The 27,146-nt window shown below is 45.8% G+C and overlaps 1 protein-coding gene across 1 annotated transcript; it reads right to left on the reverse strand.

Moving 5' to 3' along the window:
* Positions 1–12,937: 12,937 nt before the first annotated feature.
* On the reverse strand, positions 12,938–25,348 carry LOC117361152 (protein Wnt-11b-2-like). The gene is made up of 5 exons (XM_033946105.1): positions 25,215–25,348; positions 20,038–20,273; positions 15,866–16,143; positions 14,044–14,336; positions 12,938–13,743 (listed from the first exon to the last, which is right to left on the reverse strand). The coding sequence occupies exons 1-5, from the start codon at positions 25,319–25,321 to the stop codon at positions 13,569–13,571; spliced, it is 1,089 nt and encodes a 362-aa protein (XP_033801996.1). The 5' UTR covers positions 25,322–25,348; the 3' UTR covers positions 12,938–13,568.
* Between the last annotated feature and the right edge of the window lie 1,798 nt (positions 25,349–27,146).

The raw sequence follows: 27,146 nt of genomic DNA on the forward strand, positions 1-27,146 counted from the left end.
CTCCCCTCACCCAGTCCACTGCAGCCACCCACCACCTGCTGCTGCTTCCCACCCACCACTGCCACTGCAACAACTGCAGGAAAGGAAGGTCTAGGCACCAGCCCATAAGCCTTCTCCCCGACGTCAATTCTTATGTCAGAGAGGAAGTTCCAGGCCAGCCAAGCAGCAATTGGCTGGCCCAGAACTTTCTCTCTCACGTCAGGGAGAAGGCTTGTGGGCCGGTGTCTGGATTTTCCTTTCCTGCAGTTGTGGCGGCAGGCAGAAAAGCAGGGAGAGAGCCTATTATCCACAATCACCGGTCCTGTTTTCCCCACACATAGCTTCGGGACACCGTCTCTGATAACAGGACATTTCGGCATCCCAAAGCTGTGCATGGGGACAACAGGACAGGGGATCTAAAAACGGGATGTATGGTCACATTACCTATGGGGGAGGAAGGTTGGAGTAAGGGAAAGAAGCACTGAAAGGGTACAGAGGATGGTAAGGGGGACGTGTGAGCAGGGTCATGTGTCCTCATTTTTGTTTTCAAAAATATGGTATCCCTATGCAGTGGCAGTGGCATAGGGAGGTTGAGAGGCACCCCTCCACAACCCTGCTCTTTCCCTGCCGCCCATGTGCACACCCCTGCCCTACCCTGTACCTCTTTTAACTTCCCTGATGCAAGCAGCATCAATGTGCTGCCCACATCAATGTCAGCTCTCCCTATGATGTCACTTCCTGGGTGTGAGAGCTGGCAATGATGTCAGAGGGACAGTAGATGCTGGCACAAGCAGCTGGTTGGAGTTGCTGATAGAGGTACTGTAGGGGACTGTGAAGGCGGTGGGTGGAGACAGTGCCCAGGATGGACTGCCCTCGCCCTCAGCACTGTGCCTACCTCACAGCATGCGTAGATGCAACATGAGTGTGATATCTTGGTGTCACATCCACACATGCTTGGAGGCGAAGAGATGAGGTTTGTTGGGGGCAGGACCAGTGTTCCCTCTAAGCGGGCGGGTGTTGTGAGCAAACTTTTTTCACTGTGAGCTAAAAATATCGGGCGCCAGCAAGTTATGAGCCAAATAAATATGTTGTCAAAGTTGCTGATACATGAGGACGAGGTATTCAAAGGAATTTTAGGCCTACACGCTAAATTAAATAACGTTAAATAATATTTTTAAGAACACAGAAATTGTAGGGATGAAATGATATCTTAATAAATGTTTTACAACAAATGTAGTTATGTCTGTTACATCCATATGTGTAAACTGTAAATTAAAAACAGTCCAGAAGACAATACGTTTGATGCTTTCAATTTCTAGACCAGTGTTTTTCAACCTTTTTTGGGCAAAGGCATACTTGTTTCATGAAAAAAATCACGAGGCACACCACCATTAGAAAATGTTAAAAAATTTAACTCTCTGCCTATATTGACTATATATAAAGTAATTCTCTTGAATAGGAATCAAATAAACACAAAGAAAGTATTTTATAATTACTTTATTATGAAATAAAAATTATAAAAATTATAAAATACTTTATTCAGTGCGAAACCTGGGCCTGTTTGGCTGAACACAAAGCTGATATTCTGGCTGGAATGGAAGAAAGACACACACGTAGCTCTTCGTCAACAGCTCTCAGTCTCTCTCTGTATTTGGTTTTTATAGCATACAAAAATAGACAAATATACCCTCCATCCTTTTTATTAAACCACAATAGCAGTTTTTAGCACAGGGAGCTGCGCTGAATGCCCAGCACTGCTCTTGACGCTCATAGGCTCCCTGCGCTAAAAACCACTATTGCGGTTTAGTAAAAGGGGACCATATTGTAAAATATAGACAGCAGATATAAATTCAGAACTGTGCATAGTAAGTGAAGGGAAGTTTTCATCTCTGGGAATTTACCCAGTTAACTATTAAGTTATTTGGGCAAATTCCTTTGAAAACTGTGGTAATACTGCCTCCACTTTGCTAAATTTAAAATAAAATCATTTTTCCTACCTTGTCTGGTGATTTCTGGTTGCACTTTCTTCTTCTGACTGTGCACCCAATCTTTCTTCCCTTCTATCAGCCTGTATGCTTTCTCTCCTCCACACCTCATTCCCTCCCCCAACTTTTTCTTCCTCTCTCCCTGACCTTTCTTTCTTTTTTTCTGTTTCTCTTCTTTCCTTCTGTTTCCCTGCCTGCCCCCTTTCTTTCTTTCTCCCAGCCTCCTGTCCAGCAGTAACTCTCTTCCCTTCCTCCCCTCCCAGCAGCATCTCTCCGTCTCCCTCTCCAGTAGCAACTGTCCCTTTTTTTTCCTAGCCCAGCAGCTTCCCAGATTCCTTTCCCTCCTTCCCTCCCAGAAGCATCTCTCCTTCTTCTCCTTATCCAGTAGCAGCCGTCCCTTTTTTTCCTGGCCCAGCAGCTTCCCAGATTCCTTTCCCTCCTCCCCTCCCAGAAGCATCTCTCCTTCTTCTCCCTCTCCAGTAGCAGCTGTCCTTTTTTTTCCTGGCCCAGCAGCTTCCCAGATTCCTTTCCCTCCTCCCCTCCCAGATGCATCTCTCCTTCTCCTTCTCCCTCTCCAGTAGCAGCTGTCCCTTTTTTTTCCTGGCCCAGCAGCTTCCCAGATTCCTTTCCCTCCTCCCCTCCCAGAAGCATCTCTCCTTCTCCCTTTCCAGTAGCAGCTGTCCCTTTTTTCCCCTGCCCAGCAGCTTCCCAGACTGATAGTGGTTTTCTCCCCTCCCAGCAGCTCTTCTTACTTCCCAGCGCAGCGATTCACGAAGGCAGCCTCGGGTCCTTTGTTGTGTCGCGCCGCCTCTGAGGAAAGAGGAAGTTGCATCATCAGAGGCAGCCGCGACTCAGCAAAAGCCCCGAGGCTGCCTTCGTGAATCGCTGCGCTGGGAAGTAAAGGAGAGCTGCAGAGAGGGGAGAAAGCCACTGTCGGAGGCTCCCCAAGATCTCTCCGGCCCAGCGCACGCTTCCGATGCTGATCTTGCAGAAGTTCAAATGAGTCAATCTTGCCGGTCCTGCGCTGTGACGAGAAACTTGTGCGCTGCGTCCTAATATTTTGTACGCCAGCGCAGCTTAGCGGGAACACATCCGCTTCTTTTTTTTTTTTTGCTTCAACAAATCTGGTAACTCTAACCTTAGCAATTGTGGGACTCTTGCACAGCAGTGCAGTGGGGGTCCTTGCCCCCTACTAGTCTCACTCCATTGTTTTAAATAATAAATGACGGAAGATTAAGAGCCAACTGGTCCAGCCAGTTTGCCCCACAATACATGCTCCATAAATTAATTATTTAGTTTAAATGGTCCCTGTTCTTAAATATTTCTGGGCCAAAAACCCAGAGCCATGTGCCGTAGTGTGCTTAGTTCCAGCTACTGGAGTCTCCAATGCATTTTCAAAATAAACAAAAATCGAGCAAAACTCGCACAAAAAATTATTTTTAACACAGTGCTATCATAGGGAAAGATAGATTATGAAAATAGCCCAACTATTATTTACTAACAACGTAAGCAACAGGATCTACATCAGGGAAGGACTGAAGGACCAGTTCTGGATGCTAGGAGGGAAGCTGAAGACCAGAACACAGAGGATAGCATTCTCAGAGATCCTGCCGGTACCCAGGGCCGACAAGAAGAGACAGAGCTGTAAGCTTTCAATGCATGGATGAGGCGCTGGTGTGAGGAAGAAGGATTCCACTTCGTGCGCAACTCAACACCATTCTGGGGGAAGAGCAAGGTATTCAGGAAGGATGGACTCCACCTCAGTGGAGACAGAACAAGGCTACTTGCAAGCAACATCAAGAGAGAAATTGAGAAGTTTTCAAACTAGAAGGGGAAAGCTGACAGTCGACCAAGAGTCAATGGTTCAGGAACTGGTATACCCAGAGGATACCGTGCAGAAGATAGTGGGGAAGACTCACCGGATCATAGACGAGACAGAAATCCTGACAGATCAAAAAGGATACAAGAGGGAAGAAATTGCAAGAAAGTAACAGGTCGCAAACTCAAATGTATGTACACGAATGCAAGGAGCCTAAGGAATAAGATGGGGGAACTGGAAGCCATGGCACAAAACGATAGCCTTGACATCATCGGCATCACAGAAAAATGGTGGACCGAGGAAAATGTCTGGGATACTGTGCTACCGGATACAAGCTATATCGCAGAGACAGAATAGGTCAAAAAGGTGGAGGTATTGCCCTATACATCAAAGAGGGAATTGAGTCTACCGGTGAGAACACGCCGGAAACGAAAAATAAGGTAGAGTCTGTTGGCCAAAATTCCGGAAACAAATGAAACAGAAACGAAGATCATCATCTACTACTGACCCCCAGGACAGTCTGAAGAAACTGATGGAGAAATGACGAACGAGATTAAACGCAAATGCAAGGGAGGCAACGCAGTTATCATGGGTGACTTCAATTATCCGGGGATAGACTGAAACCTAGGCACCTCTGGCTGCAGTAGGAAGATCGAGTTTCTGGATGCTGTAGGCGATTGCTTCCTGTAACAACTTGTCAAGGAAAATAAGAGAGGAAATGCAATTCTGGGTTTAATTCTAAATGGACTATGAGGACCGGCGCAAGATGTAGAAGTAGAAGGGACACTGGGAAGCAGTGATCACAGTGATACGCTTCAACCTGGAGACAGGGGCAAAACATCGATCCAGAACAACAGCCATGGCACTGAACTTCTGAAAAGGGAATTACAAAGGGATGAGACTCATTGTGGGGAAGAAGATTAAGAAGAGGATAAGCACTGTAAAAACGCTAGAGCAAGCATGGTCCCTTTAAGGACACAGTCACCAAGGCGCAAAATCTATACATACCACGTATCAACAAGGGATCCAAGAAGAAAAAGAACAAGGAACTGGCGTGGCTCACTGTAGAGGTTACGGAAGCGATCAGAGACAAGAAAACTTCGTTTAAGGAATGGAAAAGGTTAAAAAACACACACACAAAAAAACAACCAACTGATGAAAACTGGAAAAAGCACAAACAAAGCAGGTGCCACAGGGCTGTAAAAGAGGCCAAGAGAGACTATGAGGAAAAAATAGCCAAGGAGGTAAAAAACTTCAAGCCGTTCTTTCGATATATTAAGGGGAAGCGACCCACTTAGGAAGTGGTGGGGCCACTGGATGGCCATGAAATAAAGGGAATGCTAAAGGAGGACAAAGCCATTGCCGACAAACTGAATACATTTTTTGCGTCTGTATTTACCAAAGAGGATATATGTAACATACCGGAAGCCGACAGGCTATACACAGGAAACTGATAGGGTTGACGGTCAGTCTAGAAGAGGTATGCAGGCAGATTGATAATCAAGGAACTGAAAGGGGCTATCTGTCGATCAAATTGGGAAGGATTCCTGAAGACTGGAAAGTGGCGAATGTTACACCGATCTTCAAAAAAGGTTTGAGGGGAGATCCGGGAAACTACAAACCAGTGAGCCTGACCTTGGTGCCGGGAAAGTTGGTAGAAGCGCTGATAAAGGACTGCATCATTGATCACCTTGACGGACACGATCTGATGAGGACCAGCCAGTACGGCTTCAGCAAGGGAAGATTTTGCTCGATGAACTTGCAGCACTTCGAGGGAATAAACAAGCAGATAGACAAGGGTGACCCAGTCGACATTGTATATCTGGATTTTCAAAAGACATTTGACAAGATCCCACATGAATGACTACTTCAAAAAATTGTGAGTCATGGAATAGGGTAAAGTACTCACGTGGATTAAAAACTGGTTGGCGGATAGGAAACAGAGTGAGGGTAAATGGACAATACTCGGATTGGAAAAGCGTCATGAGTGAAGTGCTGCAAGGTTCGGTGGTTGGACCCGTGCTCTTCAAACATATTTATAAACGACCTGGAAATTGGTATGACGAGCGAGGTGATAAAGTTTGCAGACGATACGAAGTTATTCAGAGTAGTGAAGACGAAGGATTGCGAAGACCTGCAACGCAATATAAACATGCTCGAAAAATGGGCCACGACATGGCAAATGAGGTTCAACGTGGATAAGTGCAAGGTGATGCACGTCCGTAGCAAAAACCTTATACACGAATACAGGAGAGACCCCCCCAGGAAAGACTTGGAAGTACTGGTCAACAAGTCGATGAAGCCGTCACACATGTGTGGTGAAACAGAATGCTAGGAATGATTAAGAAGGGGATCACTAACAGATCGGAGAAGGTTATCATGCTGCTGTACCGGGCCATGGTACGGCCCCACCTGGAATATTGCATCCAGCACTGGTCGCTGTACTTGAAGGACACAGTACTACTCGAAAGGGTCCAGAGAAGATCAAATAAAATGGTTAAAGGGCTGGAGGAGTTGTCGTACAGTGAGAGATTAGAGAAACTGGGCCTCTTCTCCCTTGAAAAGAGGAGACATGATTGAAACATTCAAGATACTGAAGGGAATAGACTAGTAGTTAAAGACAGGTTGTTCACCCTCTCCAAGGTAAAGAGAACGAGAGGGCACTCTCTAAAGTGAAACGGGATAGATTCCGTACAAACGTAAGGCAGTTCTTCTTCACCCAGAGTGTGGTGGAAAACTGGAACGCTCTTCCAGAGGCTGTCGTAGGGGAAAACACCCTCCAGGGATTCAAGACAAAGTTAAACAAGTTCCTGCTGAACCAGAACGTACGCAGGTAAGGCTGGAATCAGTTAGGGCAATGGTCAATGACCTAAGGGCCACACGGGAGCAGGCTGCTGGGCACAATGGACCTCTGGTCTGACCCGGCAGCAGCAATTCTTATGTTCTTATGCCTTTTCTTCCAGGAAATTGTCTAAACCCTTCTTAAAACCAGCTACGCTCTCTACTCTTATCACAACCTGAATTGGCCACCATGAGAATGGGCTACTGGGCTTGATGGACCATGGAGGAGTGGAAAAAAACGAACTTCAAATGAACAATGAAGTTACACCAACATGGAAGGGAGAACAAGAAACAGATGACCTCATAGAAGACACCCACAGAGGAACATCGCACAAGGGGGGAGAAAATGGCTATTCGATGCCCAGGAGAGGAAGCAGCGAAGCATACCGAGGACATTGACCCGAGACCGAAGCAAAACCTAAAGAAGGGAAAGTCAGCGATCCTAGTGGGAGACTCAATCCTGAGGCATGTGGACAGCCACATAGCATGAGGGAGAGAGGATCGACTGGTGACCTGCCTCCCAGGAGCGAGAACCAAGGACATCGTGGACAAAATTGGAAAGATCCTGGAAAGAGCGGAGACTGAAGAGACCACAGTAATGATCCACATTGGGACAAACGATGTCAGCAGGAGAGACTACAGAAGAAGCATGCTGATAGAACAGTTCAAGATTTGGGGAAGGAAGCTGAAGATGGCGACCCAGAAGATAGCGTTCTCAGAGATCCTACCAGTACCAAGGGCAGATGTGAAAAGGCAGGAGGAACTACAATCAATAAATGCGTGGATGAGGAGATGGTGTGAGAACTGGACAACGTTCTGGTGCAAGAGCAAGCTCTATAGGAGAGATGGACTGCATCTGAGCGCAGCGGGAACAAGACTTCTAGCAAACAACGTCAGGAGAGGAATAGAACAGGCTTTAAACTAAGAAGAAGGGGAAAGACGACAGTTGACCAAGCACCGACGATTCGGAAGAAGGTATCCCGTGAAGATACCGAGGGGAAAAAAGGCTGGGAAGAAACAATGGACAAATTACAGGAGTCGACTAACCCAGAAGAGGTTAGAAGGATTGTAACAAAAGAGAAGAAACTAAAGACTGAAGCACTGGGAAAATAAAAGACAAGAAAATACCAGGATCTAAATTGCATATATACTAATGCAAGGAGCCTAAGAAACAAAATGGGGGAAATAGAAGCCTTGGCCAATGCAGAGGACATAGACATCATTGGAGTCTCTGAAACGTGGTGGAATGAAGAAAACAAATGGGATACAGCACTGCCGGGGTACAAGTTCGATCATCAGGACAGAAAAGAGGTGGAATAGCCCTATACATAAAAGAAAGCATACAATCGACAAAAATGGACACAGCAGAGACAACCAACAAGCTGGAATCGCTATAGGTTAAAATACCGGGATGGAAAGGGCCTGAAATAAAGATGGGCCTATACTATCATCCACCCGGGCAAACCGGAGATATCGATGAAGAAATGGAAGCTGAGATGAAGTGAGAATGCAAAAGCAGTAACACGATTATTATGGGAGACTTCAACTACCCTGGGATAGACTGGAGTCTTGGAAGCTCAAAATGCGTTAGGGAGACAGAATTCCTGGAGGCTATACAAGATTGTTTCATGGAGCAGCTCGTTAGAGAACCAACGAGAGGAAATGCCACTCTGGATCTAATCCTAAATGGGTTAAGGGGACCTGTAAAGGAAGTAGAGGTAGTGGGACCGTTGGGAAACAGCGATCATAACATGATCAAATTCAAGGTTGAGGTAGGAATACCGAAAGGAAAGAGAACCATAGCGACAATTTTCAACTACAGGAAAGGAAACTACGAAGCAATGAGGGAAATAGTAAGGAAGAAACTTAGGAACACTTCCAAAAAAAAAATGACAAACGGTAGAACAGGCCTGGTCTTTTCTCAAGAACACTGAGCGAGGCGCAAAATCTGTATATCCCCAGATTCAGAAAGGGGTGCAAAAAGAGTCTAACAAAAGACCCGGCGTGGATAACTAAAATAGTGAAGAAAGCGACAGGCAATAAGAAAAATTCATTCAGGAAATGGAAAAAGGATAACTGAGGGGAACTGGAAAGAGCACAGGAAGTATCATAAAGAATGTTACCGAGTGGTTCGAAAAGCCAAAAGAGAGTATGAAGAGAGGCTAGTCAGGGAAGCACGAAATTTCAAACCGTTCTTTAGATACGTTAAAGGGAAGCAACCGGCTAGGGAGGAGGTGGGACCGCTGGACGATGGAGACAGGAAGGGAGTGGTGAAGGAGGAGAAAGAAGTGGCAGAAAGACTTAACACGTTCTTTTCGTCTGTATTCACAAACGAAGACACATCCAACATACTGGAACCTGAGCAATTCTTCAATGGAAATCAAACAGAAAAATTAACATTCATGGAAGTGAGCCTTGAAGATGTACGCATGCAGATAGAAAAACTGTCAAATCACTGCAGCTAATTTGCAATCTATCCCTGAAAACAGGCATGATCCTGGAGGCCTGGAAGATAGCCAATGTTATGCCCATCTTTAAAAAGGGATCAAGAGGTGACCTGGGAAACTACAGACCGGTGAGTCTGACCTTGGTTCCGGGGAAAATGGCGGAAGCACTGATAAAAGAAAACAATTGATGAACATTTTGAAAGAAACAAACTTCTGATAACCAGCCAACATGGTTTCTGCAAGGGGAGATCGTGCCTAACTAACTTATTGCACTTCTTCGAAGGAATTAACAAACGGATGGACAAAGGAGACCCCATAGACATCATATATCTAGATTTCCAAAAAGCCTTTGACAAGGTGCGCCATGAATGCCTACTCCGGAAACTGAAGAACCATGGGATGGAAGGAGACGTACATAGATGGATCAGAAATTGGTTGGCGAGTAGGAAACAGAGGGTAGGAGTGAAAGGCCACTACTCGGACTGGAGGAGGGTCACAAATGGGGTCCCACAGGGCTTGGTGCTCGGGCCGCTGCTATTTAATCTAATATAATAAAAGCCCTAAGCACGCATGCGCACTCCCACCTGCATGCTCCCGTTTTCCATGCGCTGTAGTGACCTGCAGGTAGGAGTGCGCATGCGCGCGGCAGCACGGTGCCTGTCAGCCGTGGCGGCTCTTGCCATCTGAAGGATAAAGCCAAGAAGCATAAAATCTATAAGGAGCACATCTGAAGATCTTGTGATAAGGCTGTAAGTTGCAGTATATAGTACTCCCTCCCTGTAAGTTTGCCACCGCCGCCGCTGCCGTCCTTCCCCAGAACCCGCGGCTTCAGAGTGTGAACTGGCCAGGGTGACGGCAGCGGGGGCTGGACCGGAGCTGGAAGGGAGAGGAGCTGCTTTCCTCCCTCCCCCAACAGACTTTAATTCCTGCTTCTCAGGCTTCTCCTCCTGCTCTGGCTGGGCCCGTGTAAAAAACCCAAAAACCTCCAGAGATCGCTTCGGGTCCGGCAAGGGCTGCGGGTCCTGAAACCTTCCGATTCAAGCAGCGTCTGCAGTACTCTATACACGCTGCTTCGGGGCCTTCTACTGCTCTGATTTGCTGGGCAGTAGAAGGTCCCAAAGCAGCAGTGTGTAGAGTGCTGCAGACGCTGCTGGAATCGGAAGTTTGTTGGTACCACAGGAAGGGAAGGGGGGGGGGGGGTAGGGGATATGCTGCTTCTGCACAGGGAAGTGGTGTGGGGGAAGGGAATGCTGCTGTGGCTGCTTCACAGGAAGTGGTGGGAGAGAAACGCTGCTGCATAGGAGGCAGGGAGAGACACAGAAAGACAGACAGACAAAGGGGGCCAGGGAGAGAGACAGACAGAAATAAAGACAGACATATTCTAGCACCCGTTAATGTAACGGGCTAAAATACTAGTACTGTATATTCATAAATGATCTAGAAACAGGGACGAAGTGCGAAATAATAAAATTTGCAGACAAACTACTTAGTGGAGCTCGGACTAAAGAAGACTGCGAAGAATTGCAAAGGGACTTGAACAAACTAGGGGAATGAGCGACGAGATGGCAGATGAAGTTCAACGTTGAGAAATGTAAAGTATTACATGTGGGAAACAAACCTGAGGTACAACTATATGAAGGGAGGGATGTTATTAAATGAGTACCCAAGAAAGGGACTTTGGGGTAATGGTGGATATGACAATGAAGCCGATGGCAGTGTGCAGCGGCCGCTAAGAAGGCAAACAGAATGCTAGGCATAATCAAGAAGGGTATTACAACCAGAACGAAAGACGTTATCCTGCCATTGTTATCGGGCGATGGTGCGTCCGCATCTGGAGTACTGCGTCCAATATTGGTCCCCGTACCTTAAGAAGGACATGGCGTTACTCGAGAGGGTTCAGAGGAGAGCGACGCGTCTGATAAAGGGGATGGAAAACCTTTCATACGCTGAGAGATTGGAGAAACTGGGTCTTTTTTCCCTGGAGAAGGAGACTTAGAGGGGATATGATAGACTTATAAGATCATGAAGGGCATAGAGAGAGTAGAGGGACAGATTCTTCAAACTTTCAAATAAAAGAACTAGAGGGCATTTGGAAAAGTTGAAAGGGGACCGATTCAAAACGAATGTTAGGAAGTTCTTCTTTACCCAACGTGTGGAGGACACCTGGAATGCGCTTTCAGAGAGCGTAATAGGGCAGAGTACGGTACTGGGGTTCAAGAAAGGATTGGACAATTTCCTGCTGGAAAAGGGTATAGAGGGGTATAGAGAGGATTACTGCACAGGTCTTGGACCTGTTGAGCCACCGCGTGAGCGGACTGCTGGGCACGATGGACCTCAGGTCTGACCCAGTGGAGGCATTGCTTATGTTCTTATGGTCTGACCCAGCTGTGGCAACTCTTATAGTCTTATGTCCAATTCTCATATAGCAAAAGATGAAAAGACTCAGTATGTGAATAAAAGTTTGTTTCTCTGTCACAGCTCCCTCCCCTCAAAAAACCAAACCCTACCCCTGGCCCTGCCAAGAATCAAACATTGCCACTGCTACAGCCACATTCTCTAAACATTTCAAGTGTGTGTATTTATTTAGGCTTTAAGGTTGCTACAATGTTTTCATAAGACACGTGTTCACAGTGCAAGTTCTACCCACGGCCACCTTGTGCCGATTATTCTTCCTGCTGAAGGTGGTGTTCAAATTGTCCATCTTGGGTAAAGTTCTTCCAAAAGGTATAGATAGTGATTCTCATATTATAATCCAGTGGGCTTCACTAGCCATTAATGACCGTGCCTATGTCTGTGTCCCAAAAAGGCCAAAGCAAGACAATTTAAATCATGATGGATGGACTGGTCCGGTCTTTAGCTGCAATCATTTACTATCTTTCTGCACTTAAGCAGCACGATGCTATATCTAAGGATGAGAACTGCTGAAAAGCGTTTTTGGGCTGAACTTGGTGCTGATATTTCTATTATAGCATATATACGTTACTGAAAATACATGCAGGGGTATTGAAGAACAAATGCTCAAATACTTGGCTTTGCTGCCAAAACGCGAGTCTGTGTCGAGTCTTTGGTTTGTGCTTTGTTGAATAAATTACATTTTGGAGTGTGTATTCAAAAGGTCATTATTGCAGCCCGTCTTTTGCATTTGTAGAAGTATCCCCTTCCCCTATGGGTTTTTTTATTTGACATTTACTCGCTTCCCCCCCCCCTTTTTTTTTTTTTTTAACAAAACCATGTAGACCAGTGCGCTGCTCCCGACACTCATAGTTCCTATGCGCATTGGGAGCAGTGTCAGCATGCTGGCCTATGCTAAAAACCACTTCCACGGTTTTGTAACAAGAGGGAGGGGGTATGTTACATACTTCCATGCACGCTGGTCCTGTTGATCTATTACAACCTTAGAAGAAGGCTAAAAGCCCCCTCTTCAAACCTACATATTAAAAAAAAAAAAATGCAAAGTCATTTCTACTTCATCATTCATGACCCTAGGTTAGAAATCTTATAAACTGCGTTGAAACTTGTAGTATATGAGAAAATATATGGTGCGGGGGACCCTGTCTTTGGTTCACCCAAGTGTGTGATGAGCTAACTAACTTATTTGAGGCGCACACAGGAAGGAATTCAAAACCTAGTGTACCTGGCGCTGCCCACAACACAGCCGTGGCCACACTCCCTTCTGCAATACACACCAGAATAGTGCTCAGCCAGATACAGGGGCAAATTTTAATAGGAATGCCAATTAAAGATCTAACTGGTCATTAGCAGCCAAGCGTTGCTGGTTCAAAGCTCATTAGCCAATGTATTCGCACACACATCTTGGAAGCATAAAGGTGGGCACAGTCTAAAGAAGATGGTACCAAACACAACCGTTTACAAACAGCAGCAAGAGGCAAAAAAAATCCCTCCCTTTATTAAAAAAAAGATCAACAACATTTTCAGACTTTAACAGGTGCAGCTGCTGACTAGATCCAAAGGGGAGCAGTCCCCAATACAGTCCCCACAACAGTTCCCCCCTCCCGCCAGCATTTTTACAGTACCGTGCAGACTGAATCCGGTTCCTGGGAGGTGTGGACTGGATGTGCTTTCCCGCTGAAGCTTATATTTGTCCTGTCATATTCACACCTTAGTAGCCTCCCCTCCCCCTTTACTCAGATGGTGGGTCTGTTCTTCACTAGAAGCAGAGTACCACTCGTGTTAGCTTTCAGTCCAAAGGGGTAAGCTGAGAAGCACCTGCACTCTGTTCCTTGTATGGCTTCCAATAAAATTAAATACATAGGCAAGGATGTTCCCTCTCAGCATCAACCCCAACCTCCCCACCTGTCCATGCAGAGTCCAGCACTATACTAACTTCACAACCGTTGATAAAGCTCAGGGAGTTTCTGCCATCGGGTGTCCAGTTTCACTCCACCAATGGCCTGGGAATCAATTGGAGCCATTTGGAGTTCAAGCCCCCATTGGGCAGAGCTCTGGGCAGGCGTCACAAGTCCAGCCGTTCCTTCTTCACTTACACACATATCTCTCCACAGTCCTCTCACATTTCTTGCAGGTGACATAACAGCACCAGTGGTAGATGCAGTGACAGCGCTCCAGCAGAATCTGGGTGTAGGCGTTGTATCCACGGCCACAGCACATGAGGTTACAGCCATCGCTGCCCACAGCGTTCTTCTGACACTGTCTAGAGGCAAGAGAAAGAAAATGACAATGGAGACCCACCTTTGCGCAAAGACCATTCATTTATTCAATTTTCTATCCCATTCTCCCAGGAGAGCTCAGAACGGTTTACATGAATTTATTCAGGTACTCAAGCTTTTTCCTTGTCTGTCCCAGTGGAGCAATGGGGGGATTAAGTGACTTGCCCAGGGTCACAAGGAGCAGCATGGCTGAGGCTGTAGCTCTAACCACTGCACCACACACTGGTGAGATACTCCTCCACCATGAAAGGAATCTACACAGTACGATGTGATGCAATAGTTACCTGTCTTGGGTCCCTTGAGAGCCCACTTTTGGGTTCTTGGTGCAGTAGTCCGGTGAGCTACTCAGGTACACAAGCTCAGCCTCTTGCACAGGCCGTATGTCCAACTCCTTGGGTACCAGCTGCTTCCTGAGACCCATGTGCCGGAGAATCACTTTGACAGCTCCCAAATACTTCATTTTGAGTTCCTGAGCAATGCTGTCTAGATCCTGCAACCCTTTCCAGCAGGTCTTTACCGAGCAGGAGCCAGAGATGCCATGGCACTTACATTTAGTCTCTAACGAGTCAATGAGAGCCTGCGTGAGCCAAAGAGAAAAAGACGTGAGTTCTACAAGGGAAAGGTCAACATCCATCGCAGCAAGAGCACACGTGGAACACAACTCGGTAATAAAGGCTGGGAAACAGTCTCAAACTCTTCCATGGTGATGGTAAACTGTCTGGAAATGATTTTCCATTTATAAAGATCTTGATCCTGGCTGATAAGAATTTTGCCTGGAGTATTTCAATACACATATGTAATCCATTTCTTTAAACCTGGAACATCCTCTAAAGCAGTGGTCCCCAACTCTGTCCTGGAGGTCCACCAAACCAATCGGGTTTTCAGGCTAGCCTTAATGAATATGCATGGAGCAGATTTGCATGCCTGTCACTTCCTTTATGTACAATCTCTCATGCATATTCATTAGGGTTAGCCTGAAAAGCCAATTGGCCTGGTGGTCCTCCAGGACAAGGTTGGGGACCACTGCTCTAAAGCCAGGAGCCAGACATCTAGAACAATCTGATGGTGCAGCTCTTCCAGTGCTTTGAGCTGCAGCATAAGCAGATACTTCTGTTACCCATCCTGTCCTCCCCTTCTTCTATTGCTCAGAACTCTTGACCTCTGTAGCGTGGGGATTCTGCTTTCACAGTAGGACATGGGCCAGCCTGCTTGGCCAGTCTTCCTAGTACTCTGTCCACACTGCTAAGTGAACCTCCCAGCCATTTGTGCAGCATCACTGTTTGGCATACTACATAAGTGACCTGGGAAGCTCGCTAGTGATGGCAGCAATTTAGATCATATGGGAATGACAGAGCCATACCAGCAACTAGGTCTGTTTGGCAGGCTGCAAGTTCCACAGTAACTTAAAGTTCTAGTAGGAATATAAGCAGCTAGACAGCTACCAAAGTCTACAAAATCCTGAGTGGAGTAGAATGGATACAAGTGGAGCAATTTCTCACTCCAATACTTTTAAAACCAATAGGAGGAAATATTTTTTCACTCAGAGAATAGTTAAGCTCTGGAACGTGTTGCCAGAGGATGTGGTAAGAGCAGATAGCATAGCTGGTTTTAAAAAAAGGTTTGGACAAGTTCCTGGAGGAAAAGTCCATAGTCTGTTAAGATATGGGGGAAACCTCTGCTTGCCCTGGATCAGTAGCATGGAATGTTGCTACTCTTTGGGTTTTGGCCAGGTACTAGGGACCTGGATTGGTCACCCAGTAATGCTGTTCTTATATAGTATGTGTAGCTATTTATTATAGACCATCAGGGTTAGACATGGGAAAGTGGATGCTGATGGAACTAAATAAAAATCTGGCATGTCAGGGCTTCTCCAGCCTATCCTGTGATTCCTCAGCCTGGACTTCAGGATACCTCATTCATATATTCACTGTGAATATTCTGAAAGCCAGACTGGCTAGTGGTCATCAGAACAGACTAGGGCAGCTCTGCTGCTTTGCTCCCACCCAAGATGGAAAGAGACAAAAGCACTCGTCACACTGTGCTGGCATCAGGCTGTATTCTGAGTGCAGTCACCACATCAGCATCGCAGGCGACCAGAACACACACCTGTCTGCCTACCGCGTTGTTGTGTAGGTTCATTAGCTTGGTGGCTTGCATTCCTGCTTTCCTGGATTTCATCGGCGCATCTGTGAAGGCGGAACCCATCTGCAAGCCATAGTGCAGGTTGTCCCCACACCCACCCCATCTGAAGCTCGAATTGGAGATATCGTCTGGGACAGCCCCACAGGAACAAGTGGGGAGGTCACCTGATGCACATGACCTGGCGATGGAGTGACCGACGGCTGCAGCAGCAAGGGCGGAGACAAAAGCCAACTCCCGGGTTCCTGAACGAGATTAGAATATGGTCTCAGTGTTACATTTTAGTTTCGGGATTTTTAATAATAATAATAATAAAAAGTTTATATACTGCAGGACCATAAAGTTCTGTGCAACATACAACATACTCTTAGAATTCACCACTGCTCTCTACCCAAATTATACATAAGAAGCAGTCAGCTTGTTTCAAGAGGGCAGATTCCTACTGCTGGCCTCAGACATGGAGCTGATGACAGGAACTATCTAGCAAATCCCACCTTCCCCTGCTCAATGATTAGACTGCCTATGATACCAAAATCTGTAACAGAGTAAACCCCCAGGATGGTGTGAATAACATGAAGAAAGACCTGGCAAAGCTTGAAGAATGGTCTGAAATTTGGCAGCTAAAATTTAATGCTAAGAAATGCAAAGTCATACATTTGGGCTGCAAAAAACCGAGGGAACAGTACAGTTTAGGGGGTGAAGAACTTGTGTGCACGACAGAAGAGCGGGACTTGGGTGCGATTGTATATGATGATCTTAAGGTGGCCAAAAAGATGACGGAGAAAGCTAGAAGGATGCTAGATTGCATAGGGAGAGGAATGGCTAGTAGGAAAAGGAGGTACTGATGCCTCTATATAAGACTCTGGCGAAACCTCATTTAGAATATTGTGTATAATTCAGGAGGCCGCACCTTCAAAAAGATATAAAAAGGTTAGAATCTGTTCAGAGGAAGGCTACTAAAATGCTGTGTGGTCTTCATAAGGCATATGGGGACAGACTTAAAGATCTCAATCTGTATATTTTGAAGGAAAGGCAGGAAAGGGGAGATATGATAGATGTTTAAATACCTATGCAATATAAATGTGCATGAGTCGAGTCTCTTTCATTTGAAAGAAGCTCTGGAATGAGGGCACAGGATGAAGTTAAGAGGTGATAGGCTCCGGAGTAATCTCAGGACATTTTTTTATGGAAAGGGTGGTAGATGCATGGAACAGTCTCCCGGAAGAGGTGGTGGAAACAGACTGTCTGAATTCAAGAGGGCCTGGGATAGGCACATGGGATCTCTCAGAGAGAGAAAAAGATAATGGTTACTTGTGGATGGGCAAATTGGATGGGCCATTTGGCCTTTATCAGCCATTATGTTTCTCTGTTTCTATGACCCAACTGGTTGAGTTTTCAGGACAGTTACAATGAACGTGCATATGACAGATCTGTAGCCATTGAGATCCCAAATACAGAAACTGCTTGCATGTTCATTGTGGCCGTCTTGACTTGCTGAATGTTATTGCAAACACAGGCCAGACATCAGGACCAAGACCCTATTTTCATGCACACCTAGAATAAAAATGTCAGCCCAGTAAAAAAAAAAAAACAACAAAAAAAACCAACAAAACCATCCACAGCTCTTTGCTGGGATTTTTAATCAAACTATAGCTGTTAAAAATTTGCTGTTGGAAAAACATCTTAAATACAGCCAGGTTAGATCACTTTCTCCACAGAGTCTTACCAATATAATATAACTTTTCAAAATATAGTAAATGCATCGGGCCATATGTACAATAAGCTTCATCGTACTGGAACAGACTGAATAACCCATCAAGCCCAGTATCCTCTTTTCAACAGTGGCTAATCCAGGTTGCAAGTATCTGGCAAGATCCCAAACAAGCAAGACCATCTTAATAGTGGCTTATGGACTGTTAGGAAATCCAAACCTTTAAATCCTGTTATGCTAGTGGATCAAATTCCAGGTTTTAATTATATGTTGAATAAAAAAAAAAAAAAAAGAGGATTATCCAATTTGTTTTAAACTTAATAGCTTCATTGCATGCCCCCTAGTCCTAGAATTTTTGGAGAGGATAAAAAACATGCGATTCACATCTCCCATTCCACGCTACTCAGTATTTTATGAACCTCTCCCCTCAGCCTTTTTAACCTTTCCTCATAGGGAAGTCGTCCCATTCCCTTTATCATTTTCGTTGACCTTTTCTGTACCTTTTCTAATTCTGCTGTATGTTTTTTGGGTTTTTATTTTTTAATTTATGATTTGATTTATTACTTTACAATCAAGTAAAATACAACTTGAAACAGATTCGTAATTCAAGATTAATACAAGAAAAAGAAAAAAGGAACTAACTCAGATATTTAGTCCACAATATTTGGGAGGTTTCATCAGGAAATAAGAAAAAACCTAAATATACCAACAAGAAACAGCCCTGCTCAGCATATCCTGCAGCCGGTTATAGCCCAATATCTTAATTACGGTTACCAGCCTCTCTTGAGTCTATGAATTCTAACAGCTATTTGGGCTCAAAAACCAGGAAATTATTATTTTGATAATGAAACATTTCAAAGGAAACTTCAATAAAAAATTTCCTCCCAAGGCGAGGACCTTCGGCCTTAATGCCAAGAACTCCTTCCTCCGCCTTTGGGATCTCAAGAGACATATCCGGAAATATACGAACATTAGAGCCCAAACACTGGTCATTTATATGTCGGAAATACAATCTCACTTTTCAAAGCCAAAGTTATCAGCAGGGTTTTTCCTCTGTTATAACCTCAAGTGAACTTTCCAAAGAGTTGATAAATCCATATTCACTGGTCTATCTCTGCTTGAATTTCATTGGGGGGGGGGAGGGGGGGGTTGAAGTCCTCAACAATTTCTTTATTGGAAGGTAATTAGCTCTTACAATAGGAGGCAAGTTTTCCTTTGGTACAGCAAGAATTTCTTTGAATTATTTTCGCACCATCTCCACTGGTGAGATCAAAGGGCATTTAGGAAAATTGAAGAAAAAAAAAAAAAGTCTTTATTTTTTCTCAATTGATTTTTAAAAAAAAACTTCCATCTTTCCTTCACCAGCTCAGATTCAATTACTTTCATTTCACTTATTTTTTTCTCCAACTTATCATTCATCTTAGTTAAAGCCAAACCCTGTTGCTCGACTTAAGATAGTCCCATAGTCGGTATTTAAAGTTGAAAATGATATTTTGAGGTTAGCATCCATAATCAATATTGCTTGCCATAAAGCTTCTAAAATCGATCTTTGCTGGCTTCTCCAAAATCCCAAACTGAATAGTAGTTCCACCTGAAGCCCTTGGCAAGCGAGTTAAGAGTAGACAGAAGGAAACGGCAACCAGAGCCCGAGACCAATGTAATTTGAAGAATGAAATGGCCAGACAATAAAAGGTAGAAAAATCATTTCATTTTCTATTTTGTGATTAGAATATATCTTGCCAGAGCTGGTGTTTGATATACTGGGGACTATAAAGCCCACTACCAGGCTTAGGACTCTCCCTTGCCAGGGGCAGTTGCCCTAGTTGCATCCGCTAACACTATTCCTGCCATGTGTGACAGAAGTATTTTGTTAGTTTGGTTTTTCTATGTAGCATTCTGTAGTAATTTGGTTTGTTCAGTTTTCTGAATAGTAGATGGGAAATTTGTGAGGGGGAAGGAAGGGGAGATGGGGGTTTTGCAATTTATAAAAATGACAATGGCACAGAATATTGTTTCTTTTTATACTTTAATAAAAATGATTTCAATATGAAATCATAACTATTCGAGGTTATGCGGAAGGGATCAGACAGAGTTTGTAGGATGGAGCAGTTTGTCCCCATGTCATTCTCTAGCTGGGAAGGAAAATGGGAACATGAAGAAAAATCCCAGTGTGTCCACTATTGATATCTCACCATTTCTAGGCTTACAAGAAAAGTTAGTAGGAAGGGACCGCCACCATTAAACTCCTGGTGCAAGATCCCAGCCCTGGTTCTCATGGAGTTGGAGCCCAAATGAAGAGAAGGAAGTGGAAGAGTTTGATCCCCTCATGTTATTGTAGAATGAGGTTCAGCTGATTACAGGAAGTGCTCAGTCACAGGAGGCACTTCACAGATCAGTGAAATAACCTACCAAGCTCTGGTTGTCCTACCTTTCAGGAGATCGGGGCTGAAGTTCGGGGCCTGCTCAATGGAGGAGCAGTTCCATCGCATGTCTGCAAAGCTCCTCTGGCAACTGGCCTTGGTTTCTCGGACTGCCCGGACAATGGTGGGCATAAGTTCCAAGTTCCTCCTACAGAGCTGGATCTGTTCAGGCACCAACCCGTTCAGAAGTCGACAATACTGGCTCTCATTCCAGGCCACTGGATTGCCATTCCCCAGCAGACCCCTGGTAAAGAGAGAGAAAGAGGTATCAGGAGAGCCCCGGCAAACAGAATCCACCTAACTGCCCTCCTCTCCGCTGGCTTCCCAAGAGCGTCCCAATTGCCAGCATTCGGTGCATCTTTCCTTAAAATCACACAACGCTGTGGTGGGGGAACGTTTTATGAAGTTGGGAGGAAATTAAATCCTCGAGCAGAGTGTATGGTTTCAAAACTGCAAAAACAGACTGACTGGCTTTTTGCTCTTTCACCGGATTCATAAATCCAAAGTTTACAATAAAACATCTGTGTATTGGTAAAAGCCTCTTCCTCCTCCCCCTCCCCTGACCAAGGCCCTTTGGCAGCTCAGGCTGAAGCATAGATTTCACCAGTATCTTTTCCCCAGTACTTTAAAATCGGGGCTTTTCTTATGCTCTACCCAAGGCCTGCCACTAACCCCATATTATACAGAACGGCAGAACCCCAACAGAAAATGCAACTCCCTTCCCACCCCCAATGGATGCAGAATAAAATGACGGTGCTTTCCCTTGTAATGTCTATCTTAGCTACCAAACCGTTCCTTTTCTGTTCTGTAAGTCGCCTTGAACTTTTGTAAGCGTAGTGTGACATACAAATATCATGTCAGATTAATCACAGTTCTGTTACTGCAAGGCTCACATTTAAATTAATGTTTTTGGAGTTTTAGATCCCACCTATCAATGGAGGTGGTCCAAGGGGTTTACTTTCAGGTCCTCAAGCATTTTCCCTTACAATCTATCCAATGGAGGATTAAGTGACTTGCCCCCAAACACTAGGCTACTTGTTCCTCCTGGAAAAGGCCAGTAACAAGTCCAAGATGCAGAGCGCACTGGACATCCTCTCCACTGCCAGAAGTTTGCTGGTATAGCAATCCTATAATACTCATATACCAAGAGGCAGTAAGTCATGAGGATATATATTCCTTTTTATTATCAGCAGTTCTTACTACCGACAATGATCTTTCCCCTAAAGATAAAAAGAAAAACTCAAAAAATTTGGTTATAGTGCCATTTTGACAACAATATGATTTGAGTTATTTCAGGTGATCCCACATGGCTCTTCCCAAAATCCTGGTTAGGAGCCTAGCTTGACCCCAACGTTGCCCTGTATGGCTACCATTAGGAAATGAATCTACTAAGTTTGTGTTTGGACTCTATCCTGGTTGGAGTTGCAATAATTGCTCTTGTAGCTTCAGAGGATTTGGCAGAATACAAGACCACAAATAACGTAACACTCCTAGTCATGTCTAGGGTTCAACCACAAACAACCCAGCCTTTGGAAAGAGGCAGAAGTTAGGGAGCGGAAGAGGCTGTTTGGCTGTCTTGACTAGATTGTAAGTTCTTTTGAGCAGGGACTCTCTTCTATGTTTAGCGCTGCATATGTCTAGTAGCACTATAAAAATGATAGGTTGTTCTAGGCCTGGGTTTGCAGCACTGCATTCTGGGACATGTAGTCCTGCTGGCCTAGGGATTGAAAAAAGCCAATGCAGAACTACCAAAGCCTGTACAAAGGTGGGCCAGGACTGGATCAAGCAAGTCAACAAATCAGGAACTAGCTGGCAGCAGTGATGAAAATATTAAGTGCCCTGAACACAAACCTCTTTGCAGAGCTGTTAGGAGGCCCAAGGTAGACCTCCGCTACCCTAAATACAGTGCCCTGGTCTCACTATCCCAATCTGGAAGGGGGTTTTGTTTTACACCTGCACAACACAACCATACTGTCACCATTAGAAAATAAGAGAGCAGAGATAAGAGACCAAAAACCTGGGGGAAGCAGACTGCAAGGAAAGCAACAGTGGAGAAAAGGACCTGTTTTAAGAGACCAGAATGCTATCTGCCAACTTTACAACTGCTAACAGGACAATCACTTGGATAATATGGGCACGATGGCATCTGGTCTTAGATCAAGTAATTAAGTACAGCAAAAACTCTCCTTACCACCTAATCAATATTTCAGCTGGATAAAATGATCACACAATACTTTAAGAAGCTCCACAAAGAAACTTCAGATTTAGACATGGGAAAAGCCGTTTCCAAAACCTAACAATTACTTAGAAATGATCAATCTCCCCACTTTTGGGAACACATCAGTAGGACCTGAGCTCTCCAGTGGGGTCTAGAAGACTCTGTTTTTATGGCTCTTTGCAGGCTGTGGACAGCGTTGCGAGCTGCTCCGAGTAAAAGCGCAGGGAACCCTCTCATATGCTGTTGGAACGTGAAATACTTTTCCTCCAGGAAGAACATCTGGATGTATATTAAAGCTATCGTTCCGATTAGGATAGACCCTTCACGCAGATCTCCGCACCCCACTTTACCTGAATGCCGGGGTTCATTAGTTGATATTTTAATAGGAATAACCACTCAACACAGTGGCGTAACGAGAGTGAGTGGTGTCCTTCCCATGCCCCTTTCCATACCCCCGCGCCTTCCTCCGTACCTCTTTAATTTTCCTGCTCACGTCGTGTCTGCTCGCCCTCTGACCTAGGCGCGGGACCCGGAGGTGATGTTAGAGAGAGCTGACACCGATGAGAGCAGCAAGTTCGTGATGGGGCTCGCACAGGGAACATTAAAGAGGTGCGAGGGAAGGGGAGGGAGCAAGCGCCTGGCGGGGGAGGGGGTCAGGAAGAAGCGGGAGGGCAGAGAGGACGGACCCCCCCTTTACTATGCCACCGATTCAACAGATAAGCGATTGGAAGGAGCTCTCTCCATGTCTAGTTTCTTGGTGGAATTTCACTTTCCTGCTTAAGCAACACAGGGCTAAGGGTCAGATTCACCAACCTGCCCAATCGGGCCCAATCCGGGCAGGTCCGAAGAATTCAGCAAACTAAAATATGCAGATGGGGGGGGGGTGATTGGAAGTACACCCCCATCTGCCGGCACAGATTGCTTTTCTGTGATCCCCATGCATGCGCAGACTATCTGGAGATGGTCTGCTCATGCCCATCGGAATTGCGATTTTTTTATTTATTTATTTAACTTTAAACTTTTGATTAGTTTTTAGCCCTGCAAGCCTGTGGTTTTAACCCACTTTAAATCCGCGGGTTAAAACCACAGGCTAGCAGGGTTAAAACCACAGGATTGCAGGTTTGGAGAGATTCGGGGAAGAAGGGCAGGAGAAAACTGGGGCAGCGAGCAGGCAGGCAGGAGTTTCAGGGAAGGACAGGAGAAAGCCGGGGTGATGCGGTGCTTCAGGGTGAGTAGGCAAGAGGGTGGCGAGCAGGGCTTCCAGAGTCAGAAAGACGTTTTCGACTGATCCCCAGCAGTCACTTCTTCAGGTGATCAGCCAGCCCAGTCGGATGTAAAATTTTGTGTTGTGAATCGCATCCCAGCCTCCTTTGCATGCGATTCACCTCATTTGCATGCATGAATTCGAAGCGCATCGCAGGAGAGGTAAGTGAATGAGGCCCTAAGAGATCGTTCTCGTGCTCAGGCTTTAGGACTGGTTCTAATCCACCAAGTTTGGTAATCGTATTTTGCTCATTGGCTGAACCGATGCAGACATTGTACGCGGACACAAGGCTCGTGGTGGGTCAATAAAGACAAGTCCCTGTTCATTGAGGCCCTTTGTGCTTTTTTTGCTGTATTATGTAGCTTATAAATATGAAATGAAAGCATCTGGAAAAACATCCAGCTGTAATGAAAATAGAAGCCAACAAGTGGATCGACTTTTCACTCCGTCAAAAATGACAAAGACTAGGGGACACTCGATGAAGTTACAGGGAAATACTTTTAAAACCAATAGAAGGATTTTTTTTTTTCACTCAGATACTAGTTAAGCTCTGGAACGTGTTGCCAGAGGATGTGGTTAGAGCGGATAGCATAGCTGGTTTTAAGAAAGGTTTGGACAAGTTCCTGGAGGAAAAGTCCAAAGTCTGTTATTGAGAAGGACACGGGGGAAGCCACTGCTTGCCCTGGATCGTTGGCATGGAATGTTGTTACTCTTTGGGTTTTGGCCAGGTACTAGGGACCTGGATTGGCCACCGTGAGAACAGGCTACTGAGCTTGATGGACCACTGGTCTGACCCATTAAGGCTATGCTTATGTTCTTACATCTCTCAAACTTTGTTGAGCCAGGGAACACTAAAGGTAGTGGCCAAGGCTTAAGGCACCCAGAAGTGCGCAGACATCGCCGTGATGACTTCACGCATATGTGTGACATCATCACATCGACATCTGCGCATGTCCAGAGGCCCTCCAAATGGGTCCTGAGTTGCCAGTAGGGGGTGCCAGAGAGAAGGAGAAGCACTGGCACCAGCTGATTGTCTACAGCAGTGTTTCTCAACTACTTCGAGCTAAGACTAACAAATATCAACTGAGTACCCCAAACAAAGACCTCCCTAGGCCCATCCAAATCCCACCCCCTTGACTAATTGTAATGACATTTTTTCCATTCATTTTTCATACACACAGCAGATATAAATTCTCAAAACTGACACATTTCAATCACTATATCGAAAATAAAATCATTTTACCTACCGGCAATTCTCTGGGGGGAAGCCGGAGGATGCTAGAGAGAAGGGGTGGGGGTGGGGGGGGGGAACATGCAGGCCTTTGGCAAATGGGGCAGCGCTGGCACTGTACCACATAGGGACGTCAGCTGGCAGGCACCTCTCCTCCTCCTCAGTGTGCCACAGCACACTTGGCATCTCAGGAGGCACAGTTTGAGATAGGCTGCTAGAGTGCTTGCAACGCAATGACATCAGACACATGTGACGTCATTGCCTTGCATCCAAGCATGCTTTCAAAACCCACACAAACTGCCCGGTTTTGGAAATCCATCCAGGCACCAAATGCACCAAAGCCCAGAGGCTTCCGTGCATTTGCAAGGAGGAAATTGCTAGCAAAGGAGCCCCTTGTAAGGGCAACCACTGCTGCAATTTCAACCCCTGAAGTCTTTCGGAGGTTGCAAAGAACTGGGGTCGCTTCACTTACAGCCACTGGATCCCCGCCGAGAGCTGCCAGAGGCCGAGGAAGACGGCGGCGAAGGGGCCCCCCCGGCCCATCACGTCCTGTGCTCCGGGCCCGGCTCCAGCCCCCATTTAAATCCCCGCTGACGTCAGAGTCCAGGTGAATTCAGCACCTGGGGGTGGGGAGGGAAGAGCCAGTCCCGTGCTTTGGAGTTGCATGAGGAAAACCAGGACTGGATCGTGGTGCCAGTGGGTGCAATGGTCCAGGAGAGGGAGCCTGGGGGCCAGTCCTGGCTTTCCATTCCCCTCTGCAAGGGGCTTCGGTCCTCATGTTCAACCATTAGCATGTGCTACTCCCCCTGTCTGGGAGAAACTGGCCCAATCCACTCCCAGGGCCCCAGATCCCTTTGAAATGGGATCCCAGCTGAAGGCCAACAGCTTTGCATGTCAATGGCCAGCAATTAAGAGCAACACTTGCCGTAGTGGCCCTGTAGGAAGCCAGAACAGCCCTGGCTGGCCCAGGGTGACCCAAAAACTGCAAAAGGACAAATGCAGAATCCACACTCAGCCCCCCCCCCTCCACATCTTCTTTGGCTAATGCCCTCTGCAGTGAGGGATTTAGAGGAGCTTAATCTGCACTCGGATCAATCCAGTTAACCTGAGTGACATGACAGGTTTACATGTGTGGCCCAAATAGTACAAAGAGCCACAATTCCCAGCTTCTGCTCCTGTATTTCTCCAGAGTTATTCCTGCTCAACCTGTTGTGCTAGTTTTAGGAGGTCTTTGTATTCTGCAATAGCAACTACTACTTATCACTTAGATAGCGCTGAAAGGAGTACACAGCGCTGTACATTTTGACATTTACCGACGGTCCCTGCTCAGAAGAGCTTACAATCTAACTTGGACAGACAGACATGACGTAAAGGGTAGGGGATGCAGAACCCAAGGTGAGAGGAGTTAGGAGTCAAAAGCACTTTCAAAGAGGTGGGCTGACATTATAGACAGTCCCTGCTCGGAAGAGCTTACAATCTAACTTACAGACAGACATGACATATAGGGTAGGGGATGCAGAACCCAAGGTGAGAGGAGTTAGGAGTCGAAAGCACTCTCAAAGAGGTGGGCTGACATTTACCGACGGTCCCTGCTCAGAAGAGCTTACAATCTAACTTGGACAGACAGACATGACATAGAGGGTTGGGGATGCAGAACCCAAGGTGAGAGGAGTTAGGAGTCGAAAGCACTCTCAAAGAGGTGGGCTTTTAACTGAGACAGAGCCCGCCATAGGGATTCGGGCAGCTTGTTCCACTTCTCTTTCCATTTCACCAGAGTCACAGTGGGGTCAATGCAGAAAGCTCTGCGGGAGTCTAATGCAAGACTAGTGTAAAAGTGTTTCACGGAGATACGGTAAATCTAATGCAAAGCAAATTTAATGTGCACAGAACTTGCACGGTAATCAGGGAAAGCCTGCTGCACGCATGCGCACAAAAGTGCCAGGTTGCCAGCACACACCTGTGCATGAACCAGACTCTTGTTCTCAGAAATGAGAGACTTGTGTTTTCTTTGGATGAAGCCCCTCTTACCTCCACACGGAGTCACAGGTATGTACAGTCAGAAAAAAAGAAGAGAAAGCTGGCAATAAATCCTTTCGGCTAACCCTTCTTCACTGCTGGGGACCTAGTAGTTAATGTACAGCTCTGTGTACTAGAGAATGACATGGGGACAAATTTTCCCCATTCCCGCAGGAGCTCGTTTTCCCGTCCCTGCCCCATTCCTGCAAGCTCCGTCATCATCTGCACTAGCCTCAAACACTTAAAAATCATAAGTGTTCGAGGCTCATGCACTTAAGGAATGGGGCATGGATATGGACAAAACTCGCGGGGATAGGATGGAGAAATGTCATTTCTTGCATTGTATGCGCCTGAAAATTCCTTTCTGTGCAATTGTGGAGCAACTCCT

The sequence above is a fragment of the Geotrypetes seraphini genome, chromosome 5 (assembly GCF_902459505.1).
Source record: "Geotrypetes seraphini chromosome 5, aGeoSer1.1, whole genome shotgun sequence".
Lineage (NCBI taxonomy): Eukaryota > Metazoa > Chordata > Amphibia > Gymnophiona > Dermophiidae > Geotrypetes > Geotrypetes seraphini.